This window comes from Pogoniulus pusillus, chromosome 37, assembly GCF_015220805.1.
Source record: "Pogoniulus pusillus isolate bPogPus1 chromosome 37, bPogPus1.pri, whole genome shotgun sequence".
Classification (NCBI taxonomy): domain Eukaryota; kingdom Metazoa; phylum Chordata; class Aves; order Piciformes; family Lybiidae; genus Pogoniulus; species Pogoniulus pusillus.
In genome coordinates this window covers 896,045-911,547 of record NC_087300.1, presented here as the reverse complement: position 1 = coordinate 911,547, position 15,503 = coordinate 896,045, and the positions used below count along the sequence as shown (strand labels likewise).

Sequence of the window (15,503 nt, the reverse complement as noted above, 5' to 3'; positions counted from 1 at the left end):
CCACATGGCAGCCAGGGCTGAGACGTGCTTGGGGTGCAGCGTGTGTGGAGCACACAGCCTCCCACCTCAGTGCAGAGATGCTGGCAGAGTGCCCCTGTGCTGCCCTGTGGCACTTCTGGGCATGAGAGCTGCACGCCAGCCCCTCAGAGCACCTGGATGTCCCAGAGCTGCGTGGGTCTCTCCTCAGCCATGTCCCAGACGACAGCGTGGTCCCGGTCATAGGATCGGCCACCTGCCGAGGGAGGCTTTCAGGAGGGCACCCCTGATGGTGCTGAGTGCCTCTCTCTCACAGGCAAACCCCCTGGTTTGGGGAGTCCCCGGGAAAGCAGCTCCTGTGCTGGAGCTGAGGCCTCACCCTTCACATCCAGGATCATGTCCTCGAACATCTGGCTGCAGATGTGCCCCTGGGTGTCCACGCTCCAGCTCTGCCGCGGCATCCGTGTCTCGGACCACAGCACAGCCTTTGCACCCTTCCCTGCTGGCCCAATCACCTGCAGGCTCATGGTGGGGGCCACCTGCAAGGAGCAGTGGGGCCAGGTCAGCCTCTGTCCAGCACAAAGGCTCAGAGAGTTTCTCTGCAAGTGCAGCAGGTCCTGGAGCAGGACGAGGGATGAGCAGGAAAAGCCTGAGCCAGAGGTGGGGACGATTAGAGTGGCAAAAAGTCCTCAGGGAAGCCAGGGATGCCTTCGTGCCTCCAGAGAGACATGGGGAGGAGAGAGCCAACTCATCTCTGGGGACAAGGCAGGGACAGGTTTCTATGAACCCTAAAGCTGGCTCTGGGGTGGGGAGTGCCCAGCAGAAGTCCTGCTGAGGGCTCCACAGGTCCCCTCTGGGGCACTGTCACAGGCGGGCCCTGACCTGGTTTTTGATCAGCCCATCCTCGTAGTACCAGATGGAGCTGCTCTGCTCGCCCAGGCTGGAGACCACCACCCGCCCTGCCTTCATGTCCTCCACGTCGTCGGGCACCAGGAGGTAGAGCTGCAGCTTCCTGCTCCTGATGCGGAAGTAGATCCGTCTCTGCCAACACAAACCCCCTCCTGTGGCACCAAAGTGCCCACTGCTGGCACCTGCAGCCCCGCACACCGCAGCTGGCTGGGGAAGGACCTTACCCAGCTTGTGCTTTTGGGAAAGGAGGACCCTAGGCCCTTGAGGTGGCTGCCCAGGGGGTTCTTCTTTTCTCCCCCAGGGTGATGGCCGTGGCTCTGGCCTGTGTCTCACGACTGGCACGGACATGGGCATGGCTCTGCCCACTAGGATGCCACCATGTTTCACAAGGTGCCAGCCCATGGGCAGTGTTTCACCACCGAGGCAGCCACTCCCAGGTCTGGGGACAGGGATCTGGGGAGGGTGGTACTGGGCTGGGGGCACCTTTCATGGCTCAGAGCTGGCAGCAGGGTGCTGCTGCTCTCCAGGTCATGCCCTGCTGTCTGACCCAGAGCTGGCACCGCACCCTCATCCCGACCATTACCACTGGCAGCTCCCTAGCTCCACGAGAGCCTTCTGCTCCAGGGCGTTGGGGCTGAGCCCGCTGGGTGCCAGCACCTTCTCCCGTGCCGCGGCAGCACCCACCTGTCGGATGGGGTAGAGGGAGCCCACGTGCTGCAGCCCGCTGTAGGTCAGCCAGTTGGTGATCTCGGTGCAGTCCAGCAGCCACTGCCGCCCGCGGAAGTCACCGTGCTCACACAGCACCCAGCTGCGGGATGGGGTGGGCAGAGCTCAGTCACCCCTCGGTGAGCAGGTGGCACCCACCACGGGGCACGGGCGAGCAGGGCTGGGGCTCACTCACATCCCTCCTTTGACGCGCACAGACAGCACATGGTTGTTGAAGCCTTCCGCCTGCAGGCTCCGCACCTCCGTGTTCAGCTCAATCTCCTTCCCCTCAAAGCACTCCAGCCCGTGCAGGAAGATGGAAGGCTCCGAGAAGAACTGTGGGATGGGGAAAGAGAGCAGGGGTGGAGGGGATAAGTGGAAGGAGCAAGCACCCGTGGGTGTAGAAGGGCCCTGAGGCTGGACAGATGGTGTTTGAGTGCCCACCGGAGGACAAAAAGGAGGCTCGGGGGGGGGGGGGGGGGGGGGGGCTTCTTCCCTGGCTCTGGTGGGAAGGGAAAGGAAGGGAAGGGAGGGTCGATACTCACCACTGGGACCTTCTTCAGGGAGAGGATGGCCGTGGAGGAGGGGCAGCCCATGGCGCTCAGCGTGGGGTACTCGCCCTCGGACAGGATGTGCTGCTCCCCCGCGAAGGCCTGCTCGTCAAACAGGATCCAGCTGGCAGGGAGAGGCACCATGTGGTGGGCATCCATCCCTCCCGTGGCCCACCAGCACCACTCTGTCCTGCTCACTCGCTTGGGAAACCCCCATGGATAATGCTTGTGGGGCTGCCAGCCAGGGGGTGTTCCTGTCCCTGTACCCAGCTGGAGGCAGTGAGGCCCCAGGGCACCCTACCTGCCCCCACGGACTCTGCAGGAGCGTGGGGTGAAGGTGTCAGGCAGGACATCCTGGTCCTCCTCAAAGGCAATGTGGTCCCCCAAGAAATCAGGCTCTGAGAAGAGCAAGATCTGGAGAGGAGGAGCAGAGGAGCTGCATCAGGGTGGCAAAGCACTGCCACCACCCTACAGGGTTTTGTGTCCCCCAGGGAGGCACATGCCTCTCCCCAGCCACCACCTCTGACCTTGGAGACGAAGTGGAGGTTATGTTCCCCGACCTGAAAGCAGACAGAGCAGGGCTGGTTGGTGCCTTGCTGGAGGCTGGCCCCCACCAGCCGGCGGCGGCAGCAGGGAGCGGGCGCGGCGAGGGGGGCGCTGAGGTCTCACCTGCAGGATGGGCTGTGCCGAGGCGATGCGGCAGTCGGCGGCTCCCCAGTCCTCGCAGCTGCGGTACACTCCCTTCTCCAGCACGTACTGCTCGCCAGAGAAGTTGGTCCCCTCGTAGGCCACCCACCTGCCAGGGAAAGGTGGGTGCTGGCTCAGCTCCTCCCTCGCCTGCCCCCCTGCCCCCACTGACGCCCCCCTGCCCCCTGCCCCCACTCACACGCCGCTCAGCACGTGGATGGACTGGGTGACGGTGCCGTATCCTGCCAGCTGCGTGTCGGGCAGTGCCTCGCTCAGCTCCACACTCGCCCCCTCCTCGAAGTCCATGGCCTCGAAGAGGACCAGTGCTGGGTCGGAGAAGTCCTGTGGGGAGAAGGAGCCCCCAGCCCATGCCCCTTGGTCCGTTGGGGGGAAGGGGCTGCAGGCTGAGGGCTCACCACACACACATCCAGCATCCTGCCTGGCCCCAGGGAGCCCAGGAGGGCTGGGAGCCACTGGGAGCACCCAGACCTCTGCATGTGATGAGTTTGGAGGATCTCAGGCAGAGAAGGCTCCTTTGGGGAATGGGACTGAGGGGGAGCTGCCTCTCCCTGCCCGCAGTGGTTCCTGCCCCAGAGATGCCACCTGCCCTGCCCTCACCGTCCGTATCAGCCGTAAGGACACCAGCTCCTTGCTGTAGCCTCCCCACTGCCTCCAGTCCTGGTACTGCCCTTCCTCCAGCAGGTACTGGTGCCCACGGAAGCCTTCCTTCTCATAGCCGACCCAGCTGTGGCACAGGCAGACATGGGCAGTGAGGTCTCTGGAGGACTTCCATGTGCCAGGACACGGGGACACTACCTGTGCCACTCCAGTGCCATCCTTTCCCCAGGCTGCCCACAGTCATCCCACAGCCCTGGGCAGCTCCCAGGGCTGCTCATCACCTTCTCAGCCTTCTCCAGCCCACCCCATGCCACTTACCAGCCACCCAGGACGTGCAGGGAGCCCACAGTGGCCAGGGCTGGCTCAGAGAGGCTCTTCAGGTCGTAGAGGTCTCTGCTGATGGTGAAGCTGCGGCCCTGGAATCCTGCAGCCTCGTAGATCAGCACCTGGGGACGGGGGGAGGTGAGCAAGGTCCCGTGGGCAGCCCAGCCCCGCAGCCTCCCTGGCACTGCTCCAGCACTCACCTCTGGCTCTCCAGGTTTCTCCACGACAGGGCAGCCCTGGAAGAAGAAGGAGCCCCAGTGAGGCTGTGGTGGCAGGAGGGGACAGCACAGGGACATCCAATTGCGCCCTTTAAAACCTGGGCTGGTCTCTGAGTCATTTCACCTCCAGAACAGCTTCTTGTGGGTTTAATTTTTTTTGCTTTCCTTCACCACTGACCCCCCCCAAGAGCAATTCCAAGAGCTGTGCTTGGCACAGCTCCACGCTGGGAGCTGCTCTTGTCTGTTGGGGTGGCTATGGCCCCAGCACCCTCACGCCAGCACTCACCAGCCTGATGGGGTGCATGGAGCAGATGGATGGGTCCTTGGCTCCCCAAGCCTTTAAGTTGGGGTACCCGCCCGGCTCCAGAACGTAGGGATCATCATCGAAGAAAGGCTTGGAGTAAACCAACCACCTGGGGGAGAAGGGGAGGGCATCACAGGGGTGCAGAGCCACGGAGTGGTTCGGGTTGGAGAAGCCTTCTGAGACCATCCAGTCCAGCCACCAGCCCAGCACCACCGCGGCCACTGAACCAACTCCTACAGCGCCACGGCTGCACCTTGCTTGAGCCCCTCCAGGGTCGCTGACTCCATGCCCTGCTCCTCGAGCCCACCTGGCACCCACCCAGCCCCACGGTCCCACTCACAAGCCCGAGTGGACGATGATGGAGGCAGCAGCGAGTGCCTGGCCCTGGGTGCGAGTGTCCTCGGCTGAGTCGGTGAAGCGCAGCCTGGCGCCGTCGCCGTTCTCCGCCGCGAAGAGGCTGATCTCGGGGGTGCGGTAGTCCTGGGGGCAGAGCGGCAGGGCTGGCTGTGCTGTGGCCGTGGGCTGCTCGGGAGCGGGGGTAAGGTGTCCCTGCGCTCACCTGCACCACCCTCTTGAAGGAGCCGATGCGGAAGGGCCTGCTGCCCGCGGGCTGCCCGCTCTGCCCGTAGGCTGCCCAGGGGTTGTCGATCTCCACGTCCCCCTCGGCCAGCACGCACTTGCGCCCGTGGAACCGCGGCTTCTCGTACATCACCCACCTGGGGGTGGCACGGCGTGGGGTGGCAGCAGGGTTGGGGAGGGGAAAGGTCCTGCTTTTACCCACAGCCCTGCAGCCGTCGGGAGCCGCGGGGCAGAGCATGGGTGGGGACCTCCTGCCACCGCGATGCCAGATGGCAGCTGCAGTAATTAGCTCTGGCAGGACGGTCACTCCCCAACCCCAGGCTGGGACTTGGCCACCAAGCCCTGCGCGGGGAGCTCATGAGCCTCAGGTGAAGCCTCCCTCCACGTCCTCGCCCCACCGCTGTCCCTTACCCGCCTCGGATGACTCGGATGGAGATGGTGTGCGAGAGCTCCCAGGATGTGGCATCAGGGACGTCGCCCCAGATCTCCCGCTTCTGGCCGGCAAAGCCAGCCTCGGGGAAGAGGATGATCTGGAAGGGGGTGACACAGAGGAGAGGTGCTGCTACCCCATCCCACACCGTGCCCTGGCCAGCCCAGCCTGCCCCCCCCATGCTCTCTGTACCTTGCCAGGTCTCGTGTTGATCTTCTGGCAGCCCTCCTTGTCCTCCTGCTGTGAACACCCGAGGGGACAGGCGTGTGAGGAGCACGGAGGGACGTCAGCTGCAGCAGCCATCTCTCCACAGCCCAAAGGAGCTGCAGCCACAGACTCAAGTCTGGCGTCTGCCAGTCCCTCCCACTGCCCTGAGCAGCCACACCTCGAGCGTTCCTGCCCTGCTGGGGATCAGCCTCCCTGCCTGCCCTGGCACACTCCTGTCACCTTCCCATTTTCCATGGTGGCTCCTTCCCTTCACTTGACCTGGTAGCCTCCTGTCACCCAAAATTGTGCCCTCCCATCACTTGGCCTAGGATCCTCCTGTAACTCATCCCAATACCCTCCCATCACCCATCATTCCGTCACCCACGCCAATACCCTCCATCACCCACCTCAGTACCCTCCTGTCACCCATCCCAGCACCCTCCCATCACACCAGAGGTTTTCATGGCCTCTCTGATGGGAAACCAAAGCCATATGCTGAGAATATGCTCTAGGGCTCAGGCCCCACCAGCTGCCCACATGCCCAGGAGGGCAGAGCCAGCTCCCCCTGGCCACGCTGCAGGATCCACTCACCAGAACATCAGCAGGACAGGAGGCCATGGTGCAGTCTGGCTCCTCAGGGACAGGAGTGATACAACCAGGACCTGGGACTTCCAGCACAGCCATCCCAGGGCCAGGCTGGTCACCAGGACCGAGCCCATTGTCATCCCCGGGGATGGGCAATCCCATGCCCACCCCGTCCCGGGCGGGCAGCTGGAGCTGGGCAGTGGTGGGGCAGACGAAGCGGCTGTAGAGCACACTGCTGTCCAGGCGGGAGTGTGGCTTCCCCTCATCCCCCGCCCGGTGCTCTAGGAAGTGGGAGAGCAGCGCCATGCCCTTGAGGACGTTCCCCCGGAAGGGCACACTGCAGTCTGCCAAACTCCTGGCCACTGCTTTGGCATTTTCCTCCACCTCCACCTGCCTCAGTGTCCCCAGGAGTGAGCCCCTCTCTGCCCGGCTACCTCTGGCCACGCTGTCCCCAGGCACCCTGTGAGGGGTCCCCACCAATGCCCGCTCCTCGGGGCTCAGATAGGGGTTCTCGATCTCCTCCTCGGGGCTCTCCTCCTGCTGCTCCACGGTGTCCCGCTCCAGCAGCTCACGCAGAGCCTCAGGGAGGGAAACGGGTGCGCGGGAGGCGACTCGGTCCTCCTGGATGGGGGGCAGGGCAGCGCAGCGGCCCAGCGACGAGGGCCGGGGCTGGCGCGGGGTCCTGGGCGCTTTCCGCATCTCCGAGGGCTCCATGTTGCGCAGAGTGTCCACGAAGATCTCCATGTCCACCAGCAGCTCGGGATCCTCCTCGACCACATCTGGGGCGCTCTCAGACCAGGGGTCAGGGGCTGGGGGTTCACAGGGGGGCTCTGGGCTGTTCTCAAGCTCTTGGGCTGTGCCCTGGGGGTCCTGCATTGATTCGCTCCCCTCCAACTCAACCTCAGCCTTCGGCGGTGCTGGTGCTTTGGATGAGGGCTCTGGACCATCACTTCCATTCAAGCAGGGGTCTTCAGGAGTGCTGCCGGCTTCTGGGGGGCTCTCTATCCTCAGCGGCGTGGCGGGAATGGTGCTGTCCCCGCCCACCACGCTGCCCTCTCCCACACCGGCTGGACCAGCCTGGCTGCCGGCGTCCTCTGAGGGACACTGCGGGGAGCTGGTTCTGCTGGTTTGTGGGTCCCCAGGCCTGTCACCACCGCTCAGAGTTGCTCTCACAGGCTCAGCTTCGGCTTGCGGTGAGTGTTCGTCCCCAGGGCATCCCTCAGCCACGAGCCCAGCGGCCTCTGTGGTGCCCGATGAGCTCTCGCTGCCATCCTGCCCGTGGCCCTCCTGCTGTGGTGGGGTCACCGTGGCGCCAGCAGCATCATGCGTCCCGTTTTGGGCTTTCCTTCCCTCCGCCACCCCCGACTGTGTCCCGGCTGCATCCCTGCCCGTCCGCAGCACGGTGACGTGCCTGGCTCTGGGCAGGGCAGGGGTGCAGCCAGGCTTGACCATACATGGGGCACGAGGACCCTCACCAGGACCCGCCGCGGGATGCCCGGTGGGTCGGGTGGGGAGGAGAGTGCCATGCACGTAGCTCTCCCTGTGCACGGGCATCTCCTGAGAGGTGCCCGTCGGTGGGGAGTTGCCATCACCACCATCACTGCCACCACCGGTCCCCACCTTCCCCCTCTCATCCTGCCGCCGGGGCTTCTGCGCCGGGGAGTACACCTGGGAGAAGATGGGACCGTGCGCGGTGAAGTCTCGCAGGAGGCTGATGGAGGACGAGCAGCGCTCCCGGTGTGTCGGGGTGCTGGGACCGGTCGCCGTCTTCTCCACGATCTCCCTCTCCCAGGCCTGCAGCAGGAGGGAGACGCGGGAGGGGCTCCCCTCCCGGCCCCGAGTGCTCCCCGCGTTCTCCAGGCGCCGCGACACCAGCGAGACCTTCTGGAAGCGGGACCTGCCCTCGGGGCCGGGACCTGCGCCTGCCGCCCGCTTCATGCTCAGCTCCGTGCTGGAGACAAAGCCCCCAGCCTTGGTCTGCCGGAACGAGGGATCCATGCCGAGGGGCGCGGGCGGGGGCTGCCGTGGCACCCTGCGCTGCTGAGCTGCTGTGCTGGGGCTGGTGGAGCTGCAGGGAGAAAAGGAGATCCCGGGGGAGGTGAGCAGAAACCACCCTACAGGGATCACCCCTGGCCGCTGAGCCAGACCCCAACTGCCCCAAACCTCCTCCTGATCCTGCAGGGTGTTTGGGAGGGGTTCCCACGAGCACCGGCAGTGGCTTTGAGGCTCTCAGCGTGCTTATGCCATCCACACCGTACGTGTGGGGTGTGTGGGGACATCATGGGCCCCTCAGCCTGCCTGTGCCAACACTTCTACATCCAGCAGAGACTGGGAGGGGGCTTCACCACACTGCCGCGGTGGGCGCCAGCAGAGCTCGGTGGGCTGGCACAGCAGCCGTGAGTGTGCAGGATCTGGCCAGGCCGTGCCGTGCCCCGAGCCGTGCCGTGCCCCAAGCTGTGGGATGAGTCAGGCGGGCAGCAGGGCTGCGCCGAGTCAGCAAAGGCAGCAAACAAACAAACCCACGAAGCAGGAGGGAAGCTGCTCCCCAGGGCAGCTGCTCCCCAGGGCAGCTGCTCCCCAGGGCAGCAGGGGCTGGCCAGGACCGGGACTGGGGCTGGGGCAGCCACGGGGTTCACAGGAGGAGATGGGGACCTCAGCAGCATCTTCCTTTGACTTTTCCCTGCTGCTTCCCAAAGGTGGGATGGCTCCATCGAGGCCTGCAGCCCCACCAGCAGCAGAGGCAGACTGCACTGATCACTCGGCACTGGCACCAAGCACCCTGTGCCCTTGTGTTCAGTGCCGCAGAGGGGGCATGGCTCTGGTCCCCAGGGTCAGGACAGGGGACAGGGACACTCGAGCTGCCTGGGCTCAGGGGGGTGCCGGTGGAGGTGTTGCTGTGCTGTGGCAGTGTCCCTGCCCCAGAGATGTTTTATTGCTGGGTTGGGGCTCAGAAAGCAGCTCACACAGCAGGTGCTGGGGAGGGAGACGGCTACGTCCCAGCATCTCAGCATCTCCAGTTAGGAGATGTTTGGTGTCACCTCCTGGCTACAGGGACAGCAACAGGGACAGGACTTCGGGCTCAGCCTGAGGGCAGGCTGAGCTTGGGATGTCCCAGGCAGGGATGGGGACATCTCCCTGCAGACCTCTTAGGGCTGGTTTCTCCAGAGAACACCTTGGGAGAGGGCCCTACAGTGGGCACAGGTTGGGCTCTACCACTCCCTAAGTGGTTGGGGGAGGCCAGGGGCAGACAGAGAAGCTCTGGGTGCGGGCAGCTGCCTGCCCCCTCTGCCAGCCTGCCGTGCACCCTCTGTGTCTTGCTCTCCCCAGCCCAGCAGGTCTTTCCAGTAGAGATAGGAAGAGTTTGTGTCATTTTCCAGGAGGTGATGAGACCTCATCTGGGGCAGGCAGCACTGCTCGAGGCTGAGACCAGCCTGGGTGGGGCCACACATCTGCATGGGCAAAGGCACAGTTGGAACCTTGGGGTCACAGGGGAAGAGGGATGGGTTCAGTTGGCAGTGCCAAGGTGTGCTGGGGCAGGATGGGTGTCAGGGAGAACGACCAAGAGCAGAGTCAGGCTGGAGGGAGCTGAGAGGTCTGTGGTGGCGCACAGCCCCCACCATGCTGGGGGTAGGTTGGCAGTGCCAGGGCAGTGTGGTTTGCACAGGGACGTGACCCTCTCTGCCCTGTGATGTTGCCATCCCACTGGAGACGGAGTTGCCTGGCACCTGGCTGCACCCCAGGCTTGCCTCAGCCCTGGTTTCTCAAGCGCTTGCTGATGGTGCCCAGCCCCGCCATGCCCGTGGCCCCGGGGTGGCACCAGGACAGAGACGCCGGCTCCGTGCAGCACTGGGGTGCTGGGGGGAGGTGGAAGCTGCTGACTCAGCATCTTGGCTGCCACTTGCCCAGAGCTGAATTTCCAAATATCTCCAGGTCTGCCCATCCCATCCCTGCAGCTGGATGCAGCGCCCATGGTGCTGCCCACTGCCCCACTGCCCTTGGGAGAGGTCATCCAGGGGCCCTGCTCTGCCCTAGCACCTCGTTTTTGCTCAAAATATTTCCTGCTGCAACAGTGAGTCATGGACAGGAGAGCAGGAGGGCACAAGGACAAGAGCTCCCAGATGCTCCTGCCAGCCACCGCTGCCCGCCAGAACATGCTGCCCTGGGTCCCAGTGGTATTGCCACACCGGGGCACCCAGCACAGCTCATGATTTCCCCCTGGCCAAGCCAAGCCAATCTGCTGGGCTCATTTGCAGCATCCCCAAAGCTCTGTCTGCATCCAGCCCAGATCTGCCAGCACCCAAGTGAGTGGCACAAAGTGTCACTTAATATTCAGCGGGGACAAAGGGGCCGAGGGCAGCGGCCGCGGCTGTCTTTGAGCTGGTGACCACGGATTAAGCTGAGCCTCTGGCCACGTCGGGCTGAGCCCCGTCGCCGCGGGCAGGGAGTGGACCTGCCACCTCCAGGAACGTCACGGATTAGGCTTGGGTGGCGGCGGTGCCAGCTGGGGTTCATGGTGAGGGCAGGGAACTGCCATCTGCCCTTGCTGCCCCTACCTCCCCCGTGTCACAGCGGCCAAGTGCCCTGCAAGCAGGAAGGGGCACAGGGGCGATGGGGAGCCCCCTGCTACCCCAGCCCGGGTGATGAGGCCACCAGAGCTGGAGGAGCCTCAGCTCACTGCAGCCACCCTGGCAAGGAACTTCGGTGGCAGGAGTGAGGTTACAGCTCCAGCAGCCACCCAGATTAGGGGAGTGACGGTGAGCAGGACAGAGCTGGGCTGAGCCCCCGCCTCCCAGCCCCCGTCCCGGGCCAGCTCTGGTCCTGGGGGAACAAGGACACATCCTAGCACCTCCCAATCCAGGGCATGGGCCAAAGCACCTGGCAGCCCCCACGGGTGGCAGCCAGAAACGAAGCCTCAGTGCCCTCTGGCTCCCAGCACCACGAATCCTCCCTCCCTACCAGCACCTGTGCCAGCTGGGCTGGCCTAGGCAGCACCCAGTGCCTGGGGCGCCCCTAACCCTGCACCCCCACGTACCTGCTGGCCGAGGGTCCCACCGTGGGAGGCAGGCAGCGAGCAGTGCTGTGCCGTGCTGTGCCGTGCCGAGCGGGTTCTAGGGGTGCTGCTCCCTGCACAGCCCAGCTGGGCGGACCGGCAGAGTCACCCTCCGAGCACCCAGCCCTCGCCGAGCACCCAGCCCTGAGCACCCAGCCCTGAGCACCCAGCCCTGGCGCAGGGAGGTTTGGCATTCCTCAGGTGCTGACAGCCGGGGAGCCGGTCGGGCTGGTTCCCCAGCGCCTCCATTTCCTCCGACTCAGCAGCGCCAGGAGGTTGCCCGAACGGCCTGGGTGGCTTTGGACCCCCGCAGATCCCTGCCCGGCCACCCCCTGCCCGTCACCCATCTGGGTGAAGGTGCTGGTAACCTCGGTAAGCTCGGAGGGCACCTCAGTCACCAGCTCTGTCACCACCACTGGCCAGGCTTGGCAGGGCCATGGAGCCGGTGGGGTCCCCACACGCTGGTGAGGAGCTGGGGTGTCCCCAGTGCTGACTGAAGCCAGATTAATAAACTAAGTGGGGGTCCCGCATGGAGCCCCCAACACTGCAGCACCTTTCTAGGAGGCTCCCAGTGCCGGGAGGTGTCTCAGGTCCTGCGAAGCTGGGAGAGGCTCCGCAGGGGACTTTGCGCTGGCTTGGGGACGCACAAGGGTCATGGTAGCCCTGGGCCACTGCAGGACGCCTGACCCCGCGGCACGGAGCCCTTTCCCAGCAGCAACAGAGCCAGCACCCGCCCTGTAACCTCGCCCTGCCCTCCTACTCCTCCCCAGCGCCCGCGGGTGCCCCGCTGCTGTGCCAGCCTTGCCCCAAGGCCACCACACCGGCTGCTGGCCCAGCCCAAGAGCCACCAGCCGCCACCAGCCTGGCACAAGCAGCCAGCATGCAGCTCCGGTGTGTGTGCAGCTGTGTACAGCTCTGTGTGTGTGTGCAGCTGTGTACAGCTGTGTGTAAGTGTGTACATCTGTGTGTGTGTGTGCAGCTGTGTACAGCTGTGTGTAAGTGTGTACATCTGTGTGTGTGTGCAGCTGTGTACATCTGTGTGTGTGTGTGCAGCTGTGTACAGCTGTGTGTAAGTGTGTACATCTCTGTGTGTGTGTGCAGCTGTGTACAGCTGTGTGTAAGTGTGTACATCTGTGTGTGTGTGCAGCTGTGTACATCTGTGTGTGTGTGTGCAGCTGTGTACAGCTCTGTGTGTGTGTACATCTGTGTGTGTGTGTGCAGCTGTGTACAGCTGTGTGTAAGTGTGTACATCTGTGTGTGTGTGTGCAGCTGTGTACAGCTGTAAGTGTGTACATCTGTGTGTGTGTGTGCAGCTGTGTACATCTGTGTGTGTGTGTGCAGCTGTGTGTAGATGCCAAACCAGCCCAGGCAGCCACAGCTCCGCAGGAAGCAGGAGCTCCTGGCTACATCCCCCAGCACCACCGGTGTCAGATTTAGTCAGCACTGGGGATGGTCCCCCCTGAGACAAAGCAGCTCCCCAGGCACTGGGGGCACTGGAGAGGCTCTGGGGGGAGCCCAGGCTTTGGGTCACTGTGTGCGGAGGGAGGGATGAGGAACGGGGCAGGCTGTGGGGACAGGGACAGGCTGAGCTGCAGCACCTGGCGGGAGGATGACATGGGACTGGAAGGAGCCTCATAGAACCTGGCGGAGGTGGGGGGGGGGGGGGGGGGGGGGTCCTGGGGGTCTAGGGCTTGTCCCTGCTGTCACTCTCCCTCCAGGCAATGGATGCACCTGGAGGGTGCTGCTCTGGCCACACCTGCAATGAATTTCCAGATCTCAGCACTGGGGAGGGGGCTGGAGGCAGGGTGCTGTTGGCCACATCTGCTGGTGGTTGGTGGTGATGAGTCTGATGGGTGGTGGCTTCTCCAGGGTCACTCTGCCTAGGGCTCTGGCTGGAACGGGTCTCTGGCACCTCAAAAAGAAGAGTGGCCTTTAGCAGACTGTCAGTGAGAGGAGGAGGCTGCAGGGCAGGCTGAGGCCTGGGGAGGTAAGATTCAGCTGTGGGAGGAGAGGCTCTGCCTGTTCTGCTCTGGCCCCACATCTCCTGGTCTCTTTTCTCCAGTCCAGCTCTCCCCTGAGCAAAGTCCTCTCCCCCAGCCTGGGTTTGCTGTCAAGGGGAGTGAGGTTTGGCTGTGGGGGGCTCAGGGGGGCAGAGGAGACTCCTGAGCTGCTGCCTCAGAGGAATATTTCTTTCAGCTGTCGATTTGCCTTTATCAGAGAGCAGGAATATGTATGGGGCTGAGCTCCTGATCAATCCCTGCTCTGCAGAGGATCGATCAGCTGCTGCCCAGGGGCTCTTATCGAAGGGAGCTGGGGGTGTGAAGAGGAGCTGCCAAGTCTGGGCACAACCAGCTCTACCCACACTAACCCCTTCCTGCCTTACCCAAAAGGCAGTGAAGCTTCAGGGAAGCCTGGCACCGGGCAGCACCCTGGCAGTCACCCCACACGTGTTCCTCATCCTTCCATCCCCCAGTGCCAATGTCCTGGGGAGCCCAGGTTCTGCGGGGCAGGATGGCCACACTCCCTTCCCTCCATGGGCACCCCAGAGCTGGAAAGCAGCCCCCAGGAGAGCATTTTTGGGGTGTTGGGAAGGAGGAGCCTGCTTTCTCGGGAGCACACCTGTGTCTCCAGTGCACTGATGCACCCCCAGTGCTGGGAGGTGCTGGAGCATCACTCAGTCCCGACTGTGCTCATTAGAGGCACGGGGCGAGTAGGGCGTGCAGGGGGCCGGCGAGGGGGAGGGCGGCACCGTGGCCTCCGTTATTGATTGCTTCATAGCCAAAGGTCAGCAGCGAGCGTGCAAGGACAGGCAGGAGGGAGGAGGTGGCTCTGGGACGTGAGGGGGGGGCTCGTTCTTGACGCTGGGGCTGTGCCGTGGGGGGCGAGCACCAGCCGTTAGGGGTGCATGGGGCACTGAGCTGGTGTCACACAGGCACCCACTGGCCACGGATCCCTCTCGTGCCTCAGTTTCTCCACCAGCAGGGTAGAGGAGGCGGCAGTGAGGACTGCGGGAAGGCTTTGTGCCCGTGGGAGGGAGATGGGAGGTGGGCAGGGGCTTGGATGAGGTTTGTGCATGTCAGAGTGCAGCTGGCAGGGTTGTGCCTGTGGGATGGGCAGGGAAAGGGCTCACTTTTCTCTGGCAGGGGCTCAGGAGCTGTTTTTGAACTGGTTTGTGCTTTCCCAGCTGGCAGAAGGTGGTGGTGACTGTACTGGGAGACAGCACTGGAGTCACAGCCCAAATAACACTGTTCCCAGGGCCCTTCCGCCCTCCAGGAGCAGGCCCTGAGGGGGTCTGCAGCACCATAAAGACATCAGTCACCATCTCTGCCAAAGCACTGCCCCTTGTGCTTTGGCATCGTCCTGCTGGGCTTAAGACCTGACCAGAGCCAGGCAGCACCATGCTGCCCGCAGAGTGGGCAGTGCCTGCAGTGCCAGGCAGCCCTGGGCTCCAGCACAGGCACAGCACTGCCTGCCCTGGCCTGGGCTGTGCTGTGAGGGGGAAGATTTACAGGCTGTCAGAGCTGGGGCCAGAGGTCAGCAGGGGTCAGAAAGTCCATTTCAGAGGGGTCAGTGTCCACTTCTTTCAATCTAATGAAGCCATTATTGGTGAGAGTGGCTGCTCTGCTGGCTGCTCCCTTGGAGCATGGGGCACAGCCACAGACCCTGAACGAACAGGAAGGGATCTCCTTCCCTTTTGCCTTTGCCATTCAACAGGCCCCCAAAACCACATACACCACACACAGAAGTGTGAGGTGGGGACACCACTGCTGTGACAGCAGAGCTGGGGCAGGTCAGGTTGGGAGGTGAAGGGACAGTGTCTGGAGGTGCTGTGCTCAGGCATGTGGCTGTGCCACTCGGACAGAAAGTCCCTGAGGATGGGCAGAACCTGGGAGGTGCCGAGGAACTTGCTGCTGAGCTTAAAGAGTTCCAAGAAGGTGTCTCTAGGGGCTACCAGTCCCTTCCACCAGGAAGGGGCTGGGCAGGGAGAGCTGGGACGTGGTGATGGATTGTTTTCTGAAGGATTCGTTTTGGAGGAAGCAAAGGGCTCATTCCTCACTACTTCATCCTCCTGTACCCCAAAACCTCTGCTCACTTCTCATTCCACAACCAGGTGTCCTGTCTGCCCTGCTATACCATACCCAGGCTCTGTGGGTGATGGCACTGTGGTGTCCCCTGTGGGGACAGAGAAGACAAAGCCATTTCTGCTCTGCAAACCTTGGCGCTGGGGCAGGGGGCTCGTTCAGGTGCCCCTGGTCCCCCACAAATGGGCTGAACCCCAGAAATTGGCACTATTTTTGCAGAAGAACAGGAGTGAAGCACACAGGCAGCCAGCTCTGCCCTCCCGAAACCAAACAGGAGG

General features: G+C 63.6%; 1 protein-coding gene across 1 annotated transcript; it reads right to left on the bottom strand.

Moving 5' to 3' along the window:
• Positions 1–143: 143 nt before the first annotated feature.
• CRYBG2 (crystallin beta-gamma domain containing 2) lies at positions 144–8,091 on the bottom strand. The gene is made up of 19 exons (XM_064172648.1): positions 6,100–8,091; positions 5,494–5,538; positions 5,283–5,401; positions 4,852–5,008; positions 4,633–4,772; positions 4,275–4,401; positions 3,971–4,006; positions 3,765–3,892; positions 3,447–3,573; positions 3,028–3,170; positions 2,811–2,937; positions 2,669–2,701; positions 2,443–2,555; positions 2,136–2,265; positions 1,787–1,926; positions 1,570–1,693; positions 859–1,017; positions 356–515; positions 144–232 (listed from the first exon to the last, which is right to left on the bottom strand). Exons 1-19 carry the CDS (start codon positions 8,089–8,091, stop codon positions 144–146), a joined length of 4,089 nt encoding a protein of 1,362 aa, XP_064028718.1.
• Between the last annotated feature and the right edge of the window lie 7,412 nt (positions 8,092–15,503).